Source organism: Hypanus sabinus, chromosome 1 (assembly GCF_030144855.1).
Source record: "Hypanus sabinus isolate sHypSab1 chromosome 1, sHypSab1.hap1, whole genome shotgun sequence".
Classification (NCBI taxonomy): Eukaryota; Metazoa; Chordata; class Chondrichthyes; order Myliobatiformes; family Dasyatidae; genus Hypanus; species Hypanus sabinus.
In genome coordinates, this window is record NC_082706.1 from 114,094,391 (window position 1) to 114,118,521 (window position 24,131).

The window sequence follows — 24,131 nt, forward strand, 5'->3', positions numbered from 1 at the left end:
ATATAAGGATATCAAAGACTATAAAGTTGCTAAATGGGATTCAGGGTACAGATGCAGAAACATTTAACTGAATATTGATTAGCCTGTTCATGCGCCAATTTCATATATCTGTAACTGATCTCTTTAAATTCCAGGGGATAAAGGAAGTAACTGTGAATCTGAAAGGAAACGCACGTTGTCATGGCTTTTCTACGGACCGGTTGGTCACTTCAGTCAAAACAATATTTTCACTGTGCCTGCATCTCCACCTCAGGTCCTCGAAAAAATTAGCAAGGCTCTCAGCCACTGCAGCCCAGATCTGAAAGAGTTGTTGGTAAAATCAGATTTTCTGGTTTCCATGCTCCAGGCTGTAGAGTCAGACATTGGCAATTTCAATCTAGAAGGGATTCTGGGTGAGTTTGTGGAACAAATGTTTCTATCTAAGGACCTTGCTCTTACTGCTCTTCAGTTCTCTGCTACCTCCAAATTCTTCATAGAAAATATGTTTGGGGGCAAATTTCTGAAAAATGTGGGTCACTTCAATTTCACTGGAAGTCTTGGGAGCATGGGAACTTTTAATTTCAGTCAGTTCTTCCAGCAGATTGGCTTAACAGGAATGTACAGTGGAGGGAATTTTGTGGAACTTGCCAAGTTGTTTTCACCCCTCGAAGACTCTTACCTTTCAAAAGGAACAGCAGAATTCTCCAGGGACGCCTTCAATTTGAATCAGACAATTTTGGACAACTTTGGACGGGCAGTTAATTTACAGCAGAACCAGAACATTGTAAGACTTATGGCATCACTTTTTGAGCAACGTAATGTTCTCAGGATATTGCATGAAATCATCAGCTTTTTTGATGCAGATGATGGCAGTTTATCTGAAATCATCCAGCTAATTTTAAGAAGTGCCAGATTAGGAATTTGTGACCATCAGAACTCAAAGCTGTTTGTTCCCAGGTGCACTAGAGATGGTCACTATGAGGAAGTCCAGTGTCAAGGCTTATACCTTGATTCATGTGTGGACAATCAAAGATTGAAGGTTCCAAACACAAGAGTTCAGGGTCAAAGGCCACAATGTTCTACCCCGTGTGAGCAACAACGTAAGAGTTCTATACTCATGAAAGAACAGCAGCCAGCTGGATCTGATGTGTTTGTTCCTTCCTGTGGAGCAGATGGTGGTTTTCTATCCATGCAATGTGATGGGATGAATTGCTTCTGTGTGGACTTGCAGGGCAGAAAGACTCCTGGAATAAGAAAACCGGATGGAAAAAGCATGAAGTGTAAGTTTCATTACTTCAGTGGTGGTTTGTCTATCAAAATTTGCATCTGCGCAGATACTACATTAATCTTGAGTAGTCAGTTTCAGGACAATAAAGTAGACGGGAGTTGATTTGTCAGGCTTTTTCCAGAAATGAAATCTTACTAAAGATGAAGCAGCTTTTGTTTTCAAATTCTGAGCATTAATTAAAATCAATAGAATGAAGACCCCTTTGATTCTACAAAGAACAAATAATCCACAACATAAATTAATGTAAAAAATGAACACAAGAATAGCTAGGGACAAAAAAAAATCAATTAAACTAAACATTTTGATAATTACTGATGGATTTCAACATCACAAGTGATAAATTAGGCTAGATAAATTCTGTCAAATTGCTTCACGTAGTCCAGAGAAATTGGGATTATTCTCTTGGAACAGGAAAGTTAAAATGGTAATTTAAGAAATTTTAAAGGGGCGTTCAAAGTTATGGGGAGTTTTGGTGAAATAATTTAATGAAAAATATTTCGGGTTGGTGTTGTAACCAAGGCCACAGAGTTAGGATAGTTGTCTAATGAACCGGGGAGAAAAGAAGCTGTTTATTTACTCACTGACTTAGTCATAGACATTAAAACTTGAAATAGTACAACATGGGAACAGACCCTTTGTCCCAAGATACTGTGTTAAACTAATTAAGCTAATGATACCAAATCCCTTCTGCATGTACATATTCCATATCGCTCCATGCTCTATGTTTAAGAGCCTATCCAACTACTTATATTGTATCTGTCTCCACTACAGCTCCTGACAGCACATTCTAAGCACTTGCCACTTTCCTCCTCTGACCTTAAGTGCATGTCCCCCGAGAATGAAACACATCAGTCCTGGGGGAAATGTCAAGGCCTCTCATAATTTTATTTACTTCTATCAGATCTTTGCTCAGCCTCTGTTGTTTCATAGAAAAGAACTCTACTTTATCTAATGTCTCCTTATAGCACATGCCCTTTAACCTAAACAGTGTTCTCGTAAACTTCTGTTGAACCTTTTCTGTAGCCAGCACAGCTTTTCTATAGCAAACAACCAGAATTGAGAGCAATACTCCAGATGCAGCCTAGTCAGACTTTTATAAGCAGGCTTGAAATATGCTAAGTAAAAGAGTGATGGAAGATCTAATAGTAACCTAATATAAATTTATAACAGCTTCGGCTACATCTCAGAATACTTTTCTAGCTTTAATTGAGCATTAAAATGTCTCCAGGGTTATTCCGGAATTCATTTTAGGATTACCAAAGTGTGTGCACAAGTCTTCGTTACATTAAAGAAACATGCTTCAGACTGAAGTGCAGAATATTTTGTTTACTGTACTTGCCCAACCTTACTATGGCCTTGAAATGAGAGCATATTGGAGCAGAAGTATTTATATTACTAAGAATAAGGTGCCATTACTAAGGATAAGGTGCTTGGGAAGCTGAAAGATCTAAAGGTAGATAAGTCACCAGGAACAGATAGACTATAGTGTCTGCAGTTTTGGGCTCTTATCTAATAAAGAAGGCACTGGCATTAGAGAGTGTCCAGAGGAGGTTGATGAGAATTATTCTGGCAATGAAAGGGTTAACAAACGAGGTGCATTTGATGGCTCTAGACATGAACTCGCTGGAGTTTAGAAGAATGAGGGGGAATCCCATTGAAACCTATTGAATATTGAAAGACTCGAATAGAATGGATGTAGAAAGAATGCTTCCATTAGTGGGGAATTTAGGACCAGAGGGCAAAGCCTCCGAATAGAGGGGCATTTCTTTAGAATGCAGAGGGACTTCTTTAGCCAGACAGTATTTGTGGGTGTGTTTCAATCAGAAGTTAATAGGTTCTTGATTAATGGAAGTGTCAATGGTTACAGAGAGAGAGAAGGAGAATGGGGCGGAGAGGAATCATAAATCAGCCGTGATGGAATGGTGGAGAAGTCTCAATGGGCCAAATGGCCTGAATGTGCTTCAATGACTTATGGCCAGCATCCCAGTATTCTGAAAGTAGTAGCTGAAGAAATTGTGGAGGCATTAGCAGTCATACTTCAATAATCACTGGGTTTTGGAATGGTTCCAGTGAACTGGAAAATTGCAAATGTCACTGCACTCTTTAAGAAGGAGGGAAGACAATATAAAGGAATATCAGGCCAGTTTGTCTGACTGCAGGGACTAGGAAAGTGTTGCATTCCATTGTAAAGGATGGGCTTTCAGGTACTCGGAGCCACATGACAAAACAGGCCAAAGTCAGTATGGTTTTCTTAGGGGAAATTTTGCTTGACAAATCTGTTGGAATTCTTTGAAGAAATAAAAGGCAGGATAGACAAAGGAGAGACTATGGATGTTGTTTACTTGAATTTTCAGAAGATCCTTGACAGGGTGCCACACATGAGGCAGCTAACCAAGGTTAGAGCCCATAATATTACAGGAAATGTACTATTATGGATAGAAGATTGACTGATAGGCAGGAGCCAAGGAGTGGAAATAAAGAAGGCCTTTTCTGGTTCACTTCCAGTGACTAATAGTGTTCCACAGTGTTGGAACCACTTCTTTTTACATTATAAGTCAATGATTTGCAAATGATGTGAAGGTACGTGAAGGGACAGGTGGTGTGGAGGAAGCAGGGTGCCTGCAGTAGGACTTAGATTAGGAGAATGGGCAAGGAAATAGCAGATGGAAAACATTTCAGGGAAGTGTATCATCCTGCACGTTGGCAGAAGTATTTTAAAAAACAGGAAGAATATTGGTGCAAAGGAGTCCTTGTGTAAGGTTCCCTAAAGGTTATTTTGCAGGTTGAGTTGCTGGTAAGGAATGTAAATGTAGCTTTCATTTCATTAGGACCAGAATATAAAAAACAAGGATGTAATGCTGAGGCTTTATAAGGCCTTGGTCAGACCATATGGAGTATTCTGAGCAACTTTGGGCTCCTTAGCTGAGAAAAGATGGGCTGGCAATGGACAGGGTCCAGAGGAGGTTCACAAGAATAATTCTAGGAGTGAAAAGGTGAATGTATGAGGAGTATTTGATGACTGTAGGCCTGTACCTGCTGGGGTTTGGAAGAATGATGGGATCTCATTGAAACTTATCAAATATTGAAAGGCCTAGATAGTGTGAACATGGAGAGTATGTTTCATGTAGTGGAGGAGTCTAGGACCAGAGGGCATAGCCTCTGAATACAAGGACATCATTTTATAGCAGAGATGAGGAGGAATTTCTTTAGCCAGAGTGTGATGAATCTGTGGAATTCATTGCCAAAGATGGCTGTGCAGGCCATGTCATTGGGTATATTTAAAGCGGAAGTTGATAGGTTGTTGATTAGTAAGGGCATCAAAGGGTACAGGGAGAAGGCAGGAGAATGGGGTTAAGAGAGATAATAAATCATCCAAGGTGGATTGGTGGAGCAGACTCGATGGGTCAAATGGCCTAATTCTGCTCCTATGTCTTATCAAAATCAAGAGACCTGGAATAATAGTTCTACGAATGTGAGTTTAAAACTTATTTGAAGTTGATAATTTGAATTCAGTTTAACAAAAGAACACCTAACTTTAAAAAAATGGTAGAGAAGTGTCTGTGATGCTATAAAAGGCAGTGGTTTAATGATTGCACTAAAATGCATCAGCCTGGCTTAATTGGTGACATCTGCCTTCCAGCAATAAGATAGGGACTCCAGTCACATTGTGAAGATTCGATTTTACAATCTACACTAATACTTTGGTGCAGTAATGAAGAATTGGTTCTCAATTTAAAACGTTAAACAAATATTTTCTTCCTTCCCCTCTGAGTTGAAAAGTCCCATGGTAGTATTGAAGAAAGCTGTCTCTGATGCACTGGCCAATACTTATACTCCCTCCACTTAACCAAAACAAACTAGCTGGTCATAACAGACAACATCTATGGAAAAGAGTATAATTGACATTTTAGGCTGAGACCGTTCATCAGCATTGATGAGGAAAAGTCTCGACTCGAAACATTGACTATACTCTTTTCCATAGATGCTGCCTGGCCTGCTGAGTTCCTCCAGCACTTTGTGTGTGTTACTTGGATTTCCAGCATCTGCACATTTTCTCATGTTTGTAGTTGAGCATTGTAGTTTAAGAAATCTTATAATATTAGTAGAAATTATTTATTTATTATTTAAAGATACAATGCAGAATAGAACCTTCTGGCCCTTCAATCTGTACTGCCCAGGCAACCTCCATCAACCCTGATTTAACACTGACTTAATCATGGCACAATGTAAAATTGGACCAATTATCCTAGTCAGTACATCTTTAGATTTTGAGAGGAAACTGGAGCACCTGAAAAAACCCACGCTTTCCACAGAAAGGACAATCAGAGACTCCTTACAATGGATGTCGGGATTGAACTCCAATACCCCAAGCTGTAATAGTGTGATGCTAATTGCTACGCTATTTCAAAAAAAATCACTGCTTTGTTTCCTCAAGTATAATTCAAGGAATGTTTTTAAAGTAATTTTAAAAGGCATTATATTGACGGTATTTCTCCCTTTTGCTTTTCTTACCTACAATATGTGTCTAATCCTACTCCAATGTGATTGATTCATGACTGTTTTCCAAAAAGCTCCAGAAAACCACTCTGTTAGGGCCAGTAGAAAAATGCTACATACTGTATATGTTAGATTTGCAAAGAAACTCAAATCTTGTTTATAGATTTAAAAAAAATATTAGGTACCTGATTAAGCCAAGACTGAACATTCTTGTTCTGAACTTTATATTCATATTCTTTTTTTAACCTTACCAGGCCCCAGTGCTTGCCAGTTGCTAGCAGCTGAGAAGTTCATTCAAACAATTGAGACAATTCTGAGAGACTCAAGCCCATTTTCAACGCCTGCAGCTTACATTCCCCAATGCAGAGAAAATGGAGACTGGAGACGTGTCCAATGTGATGGCCCCCCTTTTCAGGTCATCTCCTTTTATCATCACTGGATTTCTGAGAATAAAGGAAACTGGAATGTGTCAACTGTCATGGATGAAATCATTGACTACCATAGGTCATCTCAAGCATCCATCAGCTTTGAGCTGTTTCTGAAGGAACTATATGACAAGGGGCATCAATATGTCTTTCCAGTGCTCTCTCCATACCCAACATTTGATTCTATTTCTGCTGATGATTTTGAAGCACTTGCCAACTCAGAACTGGACGTCAATGTTCTACTGCACCCTTACACATTTTGGCAGCTGTTGTTTGGCCATGTAAATCACTACCCTGGCTCGTATTCTGATTTCAGTGTAGAGATAGGTGACTTGGAGCTGCGGAAATGTTGGTGTGTTGATGAAAAAGGGCAAGAGCTGCCAGGAACAAAAGCTGAACTAAATCAGACTCCACAATGTAAGCGATACTACAGTTAAAAAGTCATACATACTAGTTTCCTCCCCTTCTCTTTTCCCTCAACCCCTCTTTGCTGTTTCCCTCTTTTGATATTTATCCCACTGTTTTTGGCTATACCTCATAAATCCTCTTCCCTTTCATGTTTGGTCTTCCATTCTTCTCTCATACTTTGGTTTCCTTATCCTTTTCTCTATCCATATTGTATGGGTATTCACTTTCATTCTTAGTCTTCACCAATATGCTGTGATAATTTGCAGTGAATCCATAAACTGCAAATGACCTTTTCCATTGAGTTCAACCACAGTAGCTCATTTAGTCACTCCTGCCCATCCTTTTAGCTCATGGCTTACCAGAACACGATTTTTCATTTTTGAATCTGAACACCTTCGACCTTCCAAAGTGTATCACTTCACACCTTTCTAGATTTGACTCTATCTACCTTTTCTCATCCCAGCTCTGCATCTTTTCAATGTTGTTTTGTAACCTACAACAAACTTCAACATTATCCTTAACACCACCAAACTTCTTATCACCTGCAAACGTACTAACCCACCCTTCTTCCTTATCTATGTCATTTATAAAATTCATCAAGAGCAGGGGTCCCAGATAATTGAACTTGAAGGCAGAGTACAACGTTAATGTCAGAATTATTAACAGTATGGAGAAAGACAATTCTTGGGTCCGTGTCCAGAGACCCCTCAAAGTTGATGAGTGAGTTGATAGGGTAGTTAAGAAGGTATATGGGGTGTTGGCCTTCATTAGTTGGGAGACTGAGTTCAAGAGTCATTAGGAAATGTTGCAGTTCTATGGAACTTTAATTAGACCACATTTAGAGCATTGTGTTGAGTTCTGGTTGCCTCACTCATTATGAGAAGGTTGCGAAACAGTAGAGAGAGAGTGTAGAGGAGATTTAGCAGGATCTTGGTAAAATTAGAGAACATGTCTTATGAAGGAAGGTTGAGTGAACTAGGGATTTTCTTTTTGGAGCAAAGGAGGATGAGAGGCAACTTGATAGACATGTATAAGAATGTGAGAAACAGTCAGCACCTTTATCCCAGGGCAGATGATATTCCTCTAAGTTGAGCGGAGGAAAGTTTCGCGGAGATATCAGAAGTTGTTTTTTCACACGGAATTTGTAGGTGCCTTGAACCCATGTTCAGGAGTGACAGTGGAGGCTGATCAAATAAGAACATTTAACAGACTTTCGGATTGGCACATGGATGTAAGAATAAATGGTTGATTATGAGTGGTATAGGAGGGAAGGGTTAGATTGATTGTGGGGTAGGTTTATGGACAACAACACAACATCGTGTGCTGAAGGGCCTGTAATGTGTTGTTCTTTTCTATGTTTAAGTGTATCTCTTAACAATTTTCTGTATTGAACTCCATCTGCCTCTTCTCTAACCTGTCTATAAAACTCTACAACTCTACAACCTGTCTACAATCCACTGTAACGTACAATACCCTTCTATATTATTCACAATACCTCCAAACTTCAATGCATCTTCAAACTTACTAACTTACCACTCCACTTTGTCATCCAAGTCATCTTTACAAATGACAGAGGGTAGGGGCCCCACGACAGATCCCTGGAAAAAACTGCTGGACACTGAGCTCCAAATAAAATACATTGACCACCCTCTTCCTACTGTGGGCAAGCCAATTCTGAACCCACACAGTCAGGTTTCCTCCTGACTTTCTGGATGTTACCTTGATTCTCATTCCTTGGACATTTTATTTAATGCAACTGGGAAAAGGTCATTTCCACCCAACTCTTCCAAATATGCTTTATGTTCTTGACTAAATGTTGTACCATTGATGGGAATGAAGCTAAATGTTAGAAATGCTTTATTTGTACTGTAACACAATAACAGTGCTGTACCACAGCTCTAGGTTTCAATCCTGACCTCTGAATTCTGTGTTAAATTGCCCCATCTTTATTTTATTGTATGGGTTTCTTCTGGGTGTTGCAGTTTATCTTTAAATTGTGCGGACTGGTAGATGAATTGGCCGCTGTAAATTACCCAATGGTGTAGGCCTGTGTAGAATATGGGTCATGCCAATGGGAATGTGGAGGGAATAAAATGAGATTAGTATGTTATTAGTGTAAATGAATGCTTGATGGTTGGCTAATGGGTAGGTTTCTGTGCTGTATGCTTTAATGACTCTGATGCAGGGCAAAGTTCCATGACTTGTTTCATTATTAAGACTCTTCATCATTTTGGTGAATCTGCATACTACATCATAAATGAGCAAGGTATCTTCCCAGAGATATCATATCCATAATTCAAAGGATGACTCTACATGGGGTCTCTCTGAGGTGTTGTGAAACCAATCGTTCCACTTATATCTCAATGCTATTGAGGTAAAGATCCAATTCTATTTTCCCTCTTTCTCCTGTTTTCTCTTGATTAGCACGTATGATTCAGCTCAACATGTTATAGTTTCTTGTGGGTAAAATACATTGACCATTATTCTGAACAAAATATGGAGGAGACTTGAGGTATTGAGGTACGGGTCTGGTGGAGCTTTAACAATTCTACTACAATCTCCCAGTTATTATGTTTTATTTGGATTGTGTCTGTGTGATATACCGCTACTATTTTTTTCCAGGTCCAGGATCATGTGCTCTTGCTACTGCACAAGTCCTTCAGTTTATTGATGAGGCCGATGAACTCATCTTTGCTTCCAACAATTCAGAAATTCCTTTTACACAGGGTTTCCTCTTAGCAAGTGGTATACATCTGACTGAGAGTGAGCTGCTTCACTTCTCTGAGAATTCACAGTCAGATATTTCCATTTTTGAAAAATTGCTGAGTGGATCTGACTACGCTATTCGATTGGCTGCCCAATCTAGTGAGTATATTTATTTAATGTGTGTGAATTAATCTATTTTATAACATGATTCACTATTTCATTCTCCTGTTTCTGTAGGAAAGTCTATGTTAATGTATAAATTTAACGAGTTAAACCAAAGGAACAGTGTTTCCCAATCATGACATTTCAGTATCTGACAGGACATACTGTACGTTGACTCCAGTGCCTCAAATATTACTTATCCCCATTGCCCCTTCTCCCATCCACTTAGAACCAAGCCATCTAGGAGTGAAATCAGAAAACCGTGTTCATGCACAGGGAGGTGGAAATCTGCATCCCAGCCTCCCAGAGGAAGTCAAGATGAACAAAGTGACATTTTGTGATGTAGATTTGACAGACTTCTGCTATCTTTTTGCATCAAGGTACAGGAAAAAATAGAGTTGGAGGTACCTAATAAGGTGGCCAGAATCTGTTTCAATCCCTATACTTCCTACAATCATAACTAATTAATCTATTTGCTCTTCCAATTTATCACATTACTATTTCCTTTGCTTCACCACCAGAAACGGATTTTAGCAGACAAAACATTTTTCTCCGGAATATACTTCCTAAATTTACCCCCCCCACCCCTTTCCCCCCTTAAGCAAGCAAGCAAGTTTATTTGTATAGCACTTTTCAAACAGAAGGCGGTTCATAGCACAAGATATAAAAATCAAACATCAACTTTCAGACAATACAGTTGGCCCTCTTTATCCGCAAGGGATTGATTTCCGAGACCCCGCATGGATACCAAAAAACATGGATGCTCAAGTCCCTTATATAAAGGGACTTATATAATAGACGCATATAATCTACCAATATCCTGTCATATACTTTAAATCGTCTCTAGTTTACTTATAATACCCAATACAATGTAAATGCCATCTAAATAGTTGTTATACTGTAATGTTTAGGGAATATTGACAAGAAAAAAATACTGTACATGTTCCTCTCACTCACAACACAAGCAGTGAACAAATGAGACGCGAGGTGAACGGAGATCAAACAACGAGTAAAACTTGTTATACTTGTACAGTAGTTGTTACACTGTCTTGTGTAGGGAATGACGCTTTGGAGGAGAATCAATAATACTAAAGTCAGGAACTGCAGAGGTTGAGGGCTGAGGATCTTCAAGCGTTGAATGTCGAGACTAGATGCTCCAGTTAGAAACATTGTTATAAGAAGCTGTCTCTTCTTTTTCTTTGCATCATCAAACAAATCTTGCAGTGGTTGTAGGCATGTTGTTATCCCTCAGATGACACGGAGGCTTTGAATAATGCTGGAACAACAAGTGCTGGAAGAGTACTTCCAGGTTTTCTTGATTCGCTGAATTTGCACATGCAGAACTCGCGGATAAGGAGTGCCGACTGTATATATGAGAATAAAATCACACAAAAAATGGATATGATAAATAGAGGTTACAGTTCAGGAGATCTAAATTAAAAGCTACAGCACAAAGAAATATTTTAAACCTCAATTTAAAAGAACTTAAGGTTAGGGCAGACTTCAGATCCTCTGGAAGGTCACTCCAGATATGTAGAGCATAGTAACTAAAAGCTGCTTCACCATGTTTAGCTTTGACCCTGGGGTCAGTAAGTAGACCTGCCCCGGGCGACCTGAGAACTCAGGAAGGTTCGTAATGTAGCAAGAGATTGGAGATGTACTTTGGCCCTAGTGCTTTTGATGCACCATCAATAACTCACTCTGAGATGTAAGGCGAGATATCGGCTTTTATTGACTGGAAGAAGGAACAAGCAGTGAGTGACCACCATACTACATCCTGGAGACTGAGAGGCCGGGCTCAGGCCTTGATCGCCTTTATACAGGGGTCTGTGGGAGGAGCCACAGGAGCAGTCAGCAGGGGGCGTGTCCAGACAGGTATATATAGTTCACCACAGCTTTATAAACCAGTAGTAATAGTTTAAAGTCAGTCCTCTGATGGACAGGAAGCCAGTGTAGTGATCTGAGAACTTATTTCTTGGCCTGAGTGAGGACTCTAGCAGCAGCGTTCTGAATGAGTTGCAACTGTCTGAGGGGTTTTTTTACAGGGACCTGTGAAAACACTATTACAGTAGTCAAGCCTATTAAAAATAAATGCATGGGTGAGTTTGTCTAGATCCTGCTGAGACATAAGTCCTTTAACTCTGGCTATATTTTTAAAACAGTAGTAGGCTTTGTAATTGTCTGAATGTGGCGGTTAAAATTTAAGTCAGAGTCTATCACAACACCAAGGTTTCTGGCTTGGTTTGTCATCTTTAACGACAGGCATTCTAACTGAGCACAGACTTCTTTTTTGGCACCAAGAACAGTTATTTCAGTTTTCTCTTTGTTTGACTGGAGGAAATTTTGGCTCACCCAATCAGGGATTTGTCCAATACTGGGTTTTTTTCGTGACTGTATGGGACCATAATCACTTGATGACACGTATATAAATCTGAGTGTCATTTGCATAATTAAGGTAAGATACTCTGATGCTTACCATGATCTGAGCTGGAGGGAGCATGTACATGTTAAACAGAAGAAGCCCTAGTATGGACCTTTGAGGCACTCTACGTGTCATTTTTGTTCAGTCAGACATGCAGCTTCCAATTAATACAAAATAGTCCTTGTCCTGTGAGTATGGTTTAATCCACCTTAGGACTGTACAGGAAATTTCCACCAAGCTTAAGGCTTATTTAGATTAGTCTTCATGGTATCTCCACTGACTCTGCATCCAGTTGTTTTTATTCTATGCTGAGGAATCTTGAAGTATTTTGCTGCATTAAAGATATTGTATACAACATAATGTTGTAATTCCAAAATGTATCACCTTGAACCCCCAAAGCGCTCATTCATCTCCCACCACCACATCCCCCCCATTCATGATTTGCTTGTAGCTTTGCATCGAACAGTATTTGTCATTAGTTAGCCTTAAATTTTCACCTTAGGTTTTCAATTAAAAGAATTGTGGAAAATTTTTGAATTTGCTAACTGACATTTGGTCTTAGGGAGAACTGGGACTGGGCATCTGGAATCTATATTGAATTTTGTAGGGTTTAGTAAATTAGAATGGCTGCATGCAATGTGTGACACAGGAAAAGAAATAAATAAAAGGGAAAACAAATGCTGATGAATCTGTTAATGTAAGATCAACAACTTTAAATGTTAGCTCTCTTTCCCTCTCCATAGGGGCTGTCTGACCTGCTGGGTATTTTAAGTAATTTTTTCTTCTATTTCAGATTTCAGCAACTGTATTTTTTTTGGTTTTTGGTTTCCAAATCTGGAGCTTTGTCTATCTTTAGATTACTTCCAGGAAATTCTTATAGAGCTGTATTTCTGAAAAAGCACCTTGGATTGTAAAACTGTTCTGGCATTCCTCTGCTAGATCTGTTTATATCAAACTGTTACTTCATCTTCTAACAGCCCTGGAATTCTACCAGAAAAATCAACTGACAAAGGAGAGGAACAATGGCGAGTCAACTCTAAAAGGTTACATCCCCTACATTCCCCAGTGTAATGGTTTTGGAAACTGGGAGCCTATCCAGTGTTATGAGAGAACGGGTGAGTTCAACAGTTTAACTTCAAAATATTACAAGCAGAGAGCCAAGATCTTTCAATAGGAATCAGCAAAAAGAGACAGTGACAAATATTTGAACTCTTCAAACACAATGATAATTCTGGAATAGTGTTAAAGCAATATTGTTCTAAAAAGCACCTTGAGGGAGTAAATCTCTAAATATAATTGTTTAATGTGCAGATGAGAGGCACATGAGAAGTTGGAAATTTTACTTTATTTACGTATTTACTTATTACAGCATTGATAAAGCCCTTGAACTCCATGCCAATCTCCATTGGAGAAATATCATTTCCATTTCTCTCCTTTTATTCCTGCAACCCTGCAAGCTATCCTATGTTACATGTCCATCAAATACCTTTTGATTCTACTGCCACTTGCCTATTCCAGAGTCATAGAGTCACAGAAAAGTATAGTATAGTAGGCCATTCAGCCCATTTGATCCATGCTGTTCTATTTAAAATGCTGACTCACATCTATCTGCACTGGGTCCATAGCCCTTCATACCCCTACCAACCATGTACCTATCCAAACCTCTTTTAAACATTGAAATCGAGCTCGTATGCACACTTGCACTGGCAGCTCATTCCACACTCTTGAAACCCTTAAACTTTTAACCTTTTACCCTTAACCTATGACCTCTAATTGTAGTCCCATCCAACCTCAGTGGAAAAAGCCAGCTTTCATTTACGTGATCTGTACCCCTCTATCAGACCTCCCCTCAATCTTCCATGTTCCATGGAATAAATTTCTAACTTATTCAATCTTAAACACAAAGTACACTGCAGATGCTGTTTCAACGGATGCTGCCCAACCTGTTGAGTTCCTCCAGCTTGTTTGTACGTGTTTATTCAACCTTTCCTTATAACTCAGGTCCTCCAGACCCAGCAACATCCTTGTAATTTTTCTTTGTATTCTTTCAACCTTATTTACATTTATAGGGAATTATAGACCGGTTAGCCTGACGTCAGTGGTGGGAAAGATGCTGGAGTCAATTATAAAAGAGGAAATTACGAGACATTTGGATAGCAGTAGAAGAATCAGTCCGAGTCAGTATGGATTTATGAAGGGAAAATCATGCTTGACTAATCTTCTGGAGTTTTTTGAGGATGTAACTATGAAAATGGACAAGTGGCCAGTGGATGTAGTGTACCTGGACCTCCAGAAAGCTTTTGATAAAGTCCCACATAGGAGATTAGTGGGCAAAATGAGGGCACATGGTATTGGGGGCAGAGTACTGACATGGATTGAAAATTGGCTGGCTGACAGGAAACAAAGAGTAGCGATTAACGGGTCCCTTTTGGAATGGAATGCTGTGACCAGTGGGGTACCGCAAGGTTCGGTGCTGGGACCGCAGCTGTTTACAATATACATTAATGATTTAGATGAAGGGATTAAAAGTAACATTAGCAAATTTGCTGATGACACAAAGCTGGGTGGCAGTGTGAAATGTCAGGAGGATGTTATGAGAATGCAGGGTGACTTGGACAGGTTGGGTGAGTAGGCAAATGTATGGCAGATGCAGTTTAATGTGGATAAATGTGAGGTTATCCACTTTGGTGGCAAGAACAGGAAGGCAGATCACTATCTAAATGGAATCAAGTTAGGAAAAGGGGAAGTACAACGAGATCTAGGTGTTCTTGTACATCAGTCAATAAAAGCAAGCATGCAGGTACAGCAGGCAGTGAAGAAAGCTAATGGCATGCTGGCCTTTGTAACAAGAGGAATTGCGTATAGGAGTAAAGAGGTCCTTCTGCAGCTGTACAGGGCCCTGGTGAGACCCCACTTGGAGTATTGTGTGCAGTTTTGGTCTCCAAATTTGAGGAAGGACATTCTTGCTATTGAGGGAGTGCAGCGTAGGTTCACAAGGTTAATTCCTGGAATGGCGGGACTGTCATACGTTGAAGGATTGGAGTGACTGGGCTTGTATACACTGGAATTTAGAAGGATGAGAGGGGATCTGATTGAAACATATAAGATTATTAAGGGATTGGACACACTGGAGGCAGGAAGCATGTTCCCGCTGATGGGTGAGTCCAGAACTAGAGGCCACAGTTTAAGAATAAGGGGTAGGCCATTTAGAACAGAGATGCCGAAAAACTTTTTCACCCAGAGAGTGGTGGATATGTGGAATGCTCTGCCCCAGAAGGCAGTGGAGGCCAAGTCTCTGGATGCATTCAAGAGAGAGTTAGATAGAGCTCTTATAGATAGCGGGGTCAAGGGATATGGGGAGAGGGCAGGAACGGGGTACTGATTGTGTATGATCAGCCATGATCACAGTGAATGGCAGTGCTGGCTAGAAGGGCCGAATGGCCTACTCTTGCACCTACTGTCTATTGTCTATTTTTCCTGTAGGTAGTTGACCAAAACGGCACACAATAAATAAACTGTGGGAGAAAAAAACTTCTACCTACACTTTTTTTCCTTCCATCACTGAAGTCTCTCCTCACTGAAACTTTGAAGAGCTAAAGCCTGAAAATCTCCACCCAGTGATGGCCACTCCACTTGGCCTTGCCTTCCTTTAATCTGTTCTTGCCAATTAGTCCCGGTTGTTGATTGACCACTGCTCAAAACATGAAACAGCTGTGAGTCGATGCCTTATGTATACAACTGGTGAACCTGAGTTGAGTTATGTCTTCTCCGATTGGGGATGTTATGGACTTACAACAATCAGATATAGTTTAAATGAGGTAATTCATCTCTCTGCACATCGTTGTGTTGTGGGAGGCAAATGAAGCACCTATGCCAGGGGAATCTGCAGAACCTGTCAGATTCTAATCTGCATCCCCTGGGCAGTGAGGCAGCAGTGCTAACTGCTCCTCCACTCTGTTGCCTCTGCACCTCTCTGACTAAGAGGAGAAATATAATGTTTAGTCTAACAGGCTTTCAAAGGAGTGGGAGAGTGAGAGTGAATCCAAGGTGCTTTGGAAGTGTTCTAATGACTGAATGATCATTAAAAAATGGCTTGTAATGGGCTAGTTGCTATTAGTAAACAATAGATCTTTAGAATCAGCACAAACAGTATGCATTTCTTCTATTTTCTACGTCCACCACTGAGCTGTGAAGAACCTAGTGTTTTTTTTAAACGGGGAGAGTCTATGGAGCATTCAGATTTGGAATTTAAGTATTGGTCAAAACATGATCAATGGGATTTGATAAAAAGTGAATTGTACCTTTTCCAAATCCTTCTCAATAACTTCTTGTTCATGTATAGAGCGGAGTTAATGACAATTAACTATTTTAACAAATGAAACAAGGCAGTCCAGCTTTTGTTTTGTTTTTACTTTGTTTTTTTTTGTTAGTTTAGGGGGATTCTTTCTTCTCTCTTGTAAAAATCTTTTTTCTTTGAATCTTTCTCATGTTTAGTTTCTAAGAGATTGGGAGGCTTAGATTACACATGTTATTCAGAGTCTGTTTACGTATACTTTAACCGTTATTAATGTAACCCCGATCTCTTTGTATCATTATCATTGTTATGTTTATCTATTTGAAACTCAATAAAAAAGATTGATATAAGTGAATTGTGGAAAGGATTGAGCAATGATATGGTAACAACTGAACTTTCTTTACCCTTTGATTGGATTAATGTTTGTAACTCACTTCTAATTAGTTTATTTCTATGTGCTTTTTGAATGCCTTTTTATAGAGACTGCAGCCTGCTATCATCGTCCTTCATACTGATTTGACATTGTTTGACACAGAGTTGTACAGCTCTGAATTGCTTCTTTGCTTCAATCCAGGTCACTGTTGGTGTGTAGATGAGATTGGAAGTTATATTCCTGGTTCGCTGGTCAACCGCTTGACTGAGATGCCACAATGTAAGTTGAAAATGGCACAAACACCTGCTGACCAAATCCTAACTCATGTCAAATTCTAATATTGTCCATTATCCTTTTGTTCATTGATTCATATTTAAGAATCTCAACAATGTGAAACAATCTGCAGTGGTCTGGTCGCTCCTCATTTTAATCTCTGACAAGTTTGTAGCATTCCCAGTATTCTGGTTGTTGCATGTTTCATTAATAAATTCCACCCATGCCTTCAGCTCTGTAGACAACGTTTAGGAATTCCACCTCTATTTTTGAATTAGTCTTCTATCTCTCTTGTATTAGGGTCGTTCTTGAAATCTACTATTTTGGTCAAACCTTTGGTCATTTCTTCAAATGTGACTTGGTTTCACATTTTCTCATCACTCCTTGGTTATTTTATGGCATTTATGGTCTTGTAGAAATGCAATTTTTAAATTATTGTTGGACTCAGCTTGCAAAAAGAATTTATTGATATAAGTGGAACCACAGTGAAATTCCTGATAGCTAGAGACATTGGAAATGAGTATCTGATATTAGCAGGAACCCTGTTCATGGTTTCACAAGCATGTGAATTATGTTATGTGGATTTTCTAGTGTAGTCTGTTTTGTCATATGCTTTTGTGATATCATTCTGGAGGAACATTGTCCCATTTTTTAACTGCATTGCATTTGTGGTTTCTAAATGACAAATAAACTGAATCAGAATGCGAAGAGCTTCCCCCGTTATGAACTTACCAACATTAAGACCTCACCAATATGATCTCTACAGCTGATCTTATGTCCTCCTAAACCCAGGAAACCTGTCCTGAGTTAAAACTAGGATTTTGATTTCACTAGATTTATGATAAGCAGTCCTGTCCAAATGTCCTTTATCAAGTATTTGTTATTGTAAATAGCAAACCACAGTGGAATCCAGGGGCCATCTTTGGAGCCATTGTGGTAGGTATTTAGAGTCATAGAGACATACACCTTGGAAACAGGCTCTTTGGCACTACTGGTCCATGCTGAATGTCTTGCCCTGTGAACTAGTCTCATCTGCCTGCATTTGGCCCATAGCTCTTCAGATGTCTTCAGTCTATGTACTTAGCTAGCTGTCTTTTAAATGTTGTTAATATGCACCACAACCACAATTACTGGCAGCTCATTCCAAGTAAACTCCTTCCTTTGCATGAAGAAGTTGCCCCTGATGTTCCTTTTAAATCTTGTGCCTCTGATTTTAAACATACGTCTTCTTGTTTTTAGCATTCTCTCTGTGGGGATAAAAGGCTATGTGCTTTCACTCTGTTTATGTTCCTCATGACCTGTATTTTGTTATGTCAACCCTGAATTTCCTATGTTCCAAGGAATAAAGTCCTTGTCTATGCAATCTCTCCTTGTAACTCAACCCCTCCAAGTTAAGGCAACATAAATTTTTTCCCACACTGTTCCTCTGTTAATAACATCTTTCCTACAGCAGGGTGACCAAAATGGTTCATGATACTCTAACTGTGACTGAAATTAACTTTTCAACTCCTATATTCAATTCAATTGTTTGTTTGTGACACTAAGCTTGCTTTACATTAGTGACAAACTGTTCTCTGAAGTGCTGCTGCAATTACTAACAGGCAAGCATTGTGAACCACGATTGAAATGCTAACTAATTGGTTCCTCTCTGCTGTGATGTTACTTGTGCCTTGATGGCAATTTATATGCAAATTTAGGTATTGCATATTAAAAAGGTATTTTGATCTTGGGGCCATCATGAAAGATTTCCATCTTGTCTTTACCGGACTTTACTACTCAAACTACAAAGGTAAAAATATGTGGATTAGTGCTTGACCCAGACACAAATTAGCATAGAGTAATTAACACTCTGATCTTAACTACATCAAGTTTGATGTGGGAGGAATGATGTCAGTTGCTAAGCCACTGGCAGTGGAAACGGGGAAAGAGAGAATGGTTTCATTATCTTTCCAAAGCAAGCTGGGTCAGTGTCCTAGCAAATCAAATAGCCAGGCGACATACACAAAGTACTGGAGGAACTCAACAGGCCAGGCAGCATCTATGAAAAAGAGTAAACGGTCAACATTTCAGGGCAAGACCCTTTACCAGGACTGGAAAGGAAGGGAGGAGTCTGACTAAGAAGATGGGGGGGGGGGGGGGAAGGGGTGAAAGAAGTACATGGAGACAGGTGATAACCAGGAGAGGAGAGCGGGTGAAGTAAAGAACTTGGAAGTTGATTGTCGAAAGAGATAAAGGGCTGGAGAAAGGGGAATCTGATAGGAGAAGATAAAAGACTATGGAAGAACGGGGAGGGGGGAACACCATAGGGAGGTGATGGGCAGGTAAAAAGAGAATGTGTGAGATGGAAACGAGAATGGGGAACGGTGAAGGAGTGGAGCTGGGGGTTAATTACCAGAATTTAGAGAAATCGATGTTCATGCCATCAGGTTGGAGGCTACCCAGATGGAAGATACTGAAGGGTCTCGGCCTGAAATGTTGACTGTACTTTTTTCTATAGCTGCTGCCTGGCCTGCTGAGTTCCTTCAGCATTTTGTGTGTGTTGTTCCTCTAGTTTGAGTATGGCTTCATCATGTTGGAATGGGAAGTAGAATTGAAATTGATGGCTACCAAAAATCCCGCTTTTTGTGGTGGACAGAGCAAAGGTACTCAATTAAACAGTCCTCCAGTCTACGTCAGGTCTCACTGATACACAGGAGGCCACACCGGGAGCACCTGATGCAGTGGATGACCCCATCAGACTCACAGATGAAGTGTTGCCTCACCTGAAAGGACTGGCTGGGGCCCTGAATGGTAGTGAGTGAGGTGGTGTAGGGGCAGGTGAGGCACTTTTTCTGGGCACTTGAGTGCTTCGGCTGTAGATAAGGCTTTTAACTGGATGGGGTAGGGTTCTGGTGCAAGAGAATTTAAAAAGCTGAAGAGAAACATCAAAGTGACAGTGCAATATAAGAAAATGGTGTAAAAATAACCCAAGCCTGTTAGGAAAGAGTAACATATAAATCTTAAAGGCAATGCTGAAAGTGTGCTAGCAGAGTATTAATAAAGCAAAAGAAGGTTGGAATAGAGCAATCATGGATTTGTGATAAGGAAATCATGATTGGCAAACTCATTAGAAATTTCTAGGCTCTAATTTGAAGGCACAGTATGGATCTGGAAAACCAATGATTGTAGTGTATCTGAATATTCAGAAAGCCTTTGATAGATTACAATTTCAGAGATGATTAATCAAATTTATAACACATGGAATTGGGATGCTAGCGTAAATTGAGAACTGGTTAATGCACAGAAAAAAAGTTACAAATAAATGAGCGCTTCTCCCTCTAGATGCTGCCTGGCCTGCTGTGTTCCACCAGCATTTTGTGTGTGTTGTTGTACAAATAAATGGGTCCGTTTGGAGCTTGTCATTACGACTCATTGGGTATCATTGAGATTAGAATAGTTTACAACCTATCTTTATGATTTTGGTAGATTGGATTAAGTATAATACATCTGAGTTATATGATGATACAAAGCTGAGTAGAATTATGGATTGTGATGAGAATTCAGAGAGGCTTCAATGGGACAGGGATAGGCTAAGTGAGTGGGCAGAGCAAGATAGATAAATTATTAACTGGAAAATGTGAGGAGACTCAGTATTATATTAAAAAAAATAAAGGAATACTTTTAAATAGTGAGAGGTTGAAATGTGTTGGTGTTCAGGGAGGAAGGGCAGGTGTGCAAGTGTCCTTGTAAATTTCAGGAACCATAAATAGGAAGATAAGACTGAAAGCATCCTGATAGAGAGGGCTGCTTGTGGACAGGTCTGGTCTCCCAACCAAAAGAAGGATATACCTGTGACAGAGAGAATGCACAAAGGTTCACTAGATTAATTCCAAATAGAATAGCTTATGTGCTGGGCTAATGCTACTTAAATTTTTGAAGTTTAGAATCTTATTAGAATATACAGAATTTGAAGGTGCCTGATAGGGCAGATACTTGGATAATGTTTCAAGCCAATGTTAACTGTCTCAAAATAAGGCATTCATTCCTGACATAATAAATTTCTTCATTCAGAGCTTAGTAAAACTTCAGAATTTTCTTCCAAAGAAGGGTGTGGAGTCTCAGTTTGCTGAATATATTCAAAACAGAAATTGATAGATAATTGGATATGAGGGAGTCAGGCTTAGTGCAGGAAAATGGGCCTGAGATAAGAAGATTAACTTTGTTTTTACTGAATTGCGGAACAGACATGACAGGCAGGAACTCCTTCCATTATTTCTATTTTTAAGAGTTATCTTATGAGCCGAATTAAATTCTGTGATGTGAACTGCTTAGGATGTTTTCTTTTGTAAGCTGTTTTCACCACTTTCCTTTCTTGCCTCCCTACCTGTTACACAAGGGCCCCCAGCTCGGGCCGTCATAGTTTGGAGTTCAATCCTGGCATCCTCTGTAAGGAGTCTTATGGCCTCCCCATGGATCTGTAGGTTTTCTCTGGGTTCTCTGGTTTCCTCCCACAATCCAAAGATGTATCGGGTAGGTAATTGGTTATTGTAAATTGTCCCATAATTAGGTTAGCATTGCAGTTATCAGAGGTGTGGCTCGAAGGACGGGAAGGATCTGTTCCATGCTGCATCTCCAAGTAAAAAGTAAAGTAATAAGGTGAATATAAAGCTAATAACCAGGCATTGCGGTCAATATCCACTTCTTTTCTCAGTGGCTGAGTTCAGATCATCAGTTTGCCCCACTGCATACTACCAGCAGATCTTCCTCTTCATCTTCCTATCTGTTTGAGCTTTGTGTCTCTTGAAAGCCTGGGGCACACACTTCTGTGTTGCCCGTTGTTAAAGTATTGCAATTAGTGCACTCTTCTCCCTTTTTCCAGGTCTGACACCGTGTCAGCGTTCTCAAACAAACGCAGCTCTTGCTGGATGGAAGCTAATGGGTCCCCAGCTTAATACCACTGCCACAAATGTATTTGAACCAACTTGCAATGAGGTAAATTTGAAATAAAATTTGACGGATAACCACTACTGTTATTTTTATACTGGAAGTAAGATCATTAGGAGTCACTGTTGAAATGGAAACTAATCTATAAGGAGTCTCCATTACAGAAGGATTAATTCCTTTACAATCCTTTTTAAAAGGATGCCATTGTCAAGACCTGCAATTAAAGAGTGATTTATCTTTAGGCATCTCTATGAAGGAAGAAACCTAGTCATTAAGGCCTGTTTTAATAAGAGACTACCAGCATGACCATTATAAAGCCATTAAAATTTTTGCATTCTATACTACATCAAAATAACCCTCATGCATCATTATCGACCCCTTTAAGTGAAGTCCCCCTTCATTATTCTGAAACATATTTTGCATTAAAATTAAAATTATAACTTAATTACAATTATCATTACTCAAAAAACCATGGTTCAGAATGGAACTTCATTTGGTCAAGTACTATAAAGGACATTAATAGGAATGCAATCCAAATATTAAACGAAGTTCAAACATTTGCATTGAATATGATGGCAAGTTGACAGAATTAATTAAATTGATGGATGCTCAACATTAATTTTCCAATAGTCTGCGTGAAACCACAACAGCTAAAATCAGTAATTGGCAATACATAGGTGAAGTAAATGCAGATCAAAGGATATCTTAGTGATTCTATGCTGGCAGTTTTTTAAAGCAAAACAACAGATTTTAAGACACAAGGGACTGCAGGTGCTGGAATCTGGAGCAAAAACAACCAGCTGGAGAAGCTCCAGGTCTGCACAGTGAGCAGCATCTGTGGGAACAAAGGAACTGGCAATGTTTCAGGTCGAAACTCTAATTTCGGACAGAAGGTGGAGAGGCACGATGGTCCTTCCAAAGAGGAGAAGTGGAATGAGGAGGCTGGATGAGAAGGGGTGAAAAAGACAGGCAGATTGCACCAGGTTGGGGAAGAATTAGCAGGTGAATTATAGATGGGGGCTTAGTGGTGTGTGTTGGGGGGGGGGGGTGGCGGTGGAGGGGTGAAGGAAGGAAAGCATATGAGTGAAATGTTTTCATAGTGTGTGGATTGAACCGGGAAGGGGAGAGGGATGAGAGTCAGTATGGGGTGTTGTGAGGAGTGGGTGGGAAAGAGGGCAAAAATGGGAGTCAGAGGAGGATCAGGGGTGGGGGGTGGGAGTGAAGAAACACCTGAGGGGAGGTGTTAGAAGGGGTGAACATGATCTGTCATCTGTCAGCCCTCCACAGTCCATCAGTCAGCTCAGAATTCTGTTTTACCATTCCCCTTGCTCTCTTTATAGTTGTCATCTCCCTTCCCCACTCTCAATGTTGCTGCATGGTTTTGACCTGCAGGTGCTGCTTGACCTACTGAAATCCTCCAGCAATTTGTCTTTTTTCACTAATTGTCTTTGCTACCATCATGTAACCCTGATGGGTATGTTATTTCAAATGATACTCAAGTTCATTCATATATACTCTCTATCCCAATACCATGCCGCTGTGCATCATACTCAGTAAATACTCTGAAAATTCTCACACGAAGAATTTAGATAAAAAGTAGGCCAACAGGTTTGTGCATAGTGTTCTTCTGTTTTGTATTTATCATTCTGTTGTCAATTGAGAACACTTTTCAGCCGATTGCTGAAATTTAAATGTCTGCCAGTGCTGTTCCCACATGAAACTTTCATGGTTTGCAGATAAATGGATTCCTTCTGAATGGGGTACATAACAGTTCTTGGATGAAAAGACTGCTACCTCATTATCTTAGTCAGTTCCTCGCTCAATAAAAAATGTATTCATTGGAGTACATAGATCCCTAACAAAGGCACACAATATGTTTGTTCTGAAATAAGAAAATCACATTTATTGTATGAACAATGCAAACATATTGTTGTTATATAATATTTTTGTTATAAATCAAGTAGGAATCTACATACAAACACCAAAAGCATTAATATCAATTTGCTTAGAAATTATACCAAAGCAAATTTCAAAATTTAGAGTGCTTTATATTTTATGTGTCTGTTGCAATTGCAGGTGGGAGAGTACAATACCTTGCAGTGGCCGGATTCTGAGGATGGCAAAGCCTGGTGCATTCACCCCGACAGAAAGGAATTTTTACAAATGGCTGTAATAGAATTGGATGGGAATCCACAATGTGAGTACAGTCGGTGGGACTTCGGCGAGTTTAGGGAGATATTATTGAACTTAGTTTGCTGCTGATTTGTCATTTGGTTTCATGTTCATTCTTATTTCTTGGCTCCTCATATCAAATGAAATGCATAATTTCACGTTTTGTTGCTTTGAACTGCCTTGTAGAGGCATTTTAGTACTGTTTGCTT

General features: G+C 39.7%; 1 protein-coding gene across 1 annotated transcript in view; it reads left to right on the top strand.

The window, feature by feature from the left end:
- Nucleotides 1-24,131, top strand: part of tg (thyroglobulin) — a 350,909-nt gene that overhangs the window by 27,654 nt on the left and 299,124 nt on the right. Inside the window, exons 9-15 of the mRNA XM_059987817.1 lie at nucleotides 135-1,259; nucleotides 6,019-6,606; nucleotides 9,220-9,462; nucleotides 12,865-13,002; nucleotides 16,756-16,833; nucleotides 21,686-21,798; nucleotides 23,827-23,947. Coding sequence (XP_059843800.1) covers nucleotides 135-1,259; nucleotides 6,019-6,606; nucleotides 9,220-9,462; nucleotides 12,865-13,002; nucleotides 16,756-16,833; nucleotides 21,686-21,798; nucleotides 23,827-23,947 — 2,406 coding nt within the window. The remainder of the gene's footprint in view (nucleotides 1-134; nucleotides 1,260-6,018; nucleotides 6,607-9,219; nucleotides 9,463-12,864; nucleotides 13,003-16,755; nucleotides 16,834-21,685; nucleotides 21,799-23,826; nucleotides 23,948-24,131) is intronic.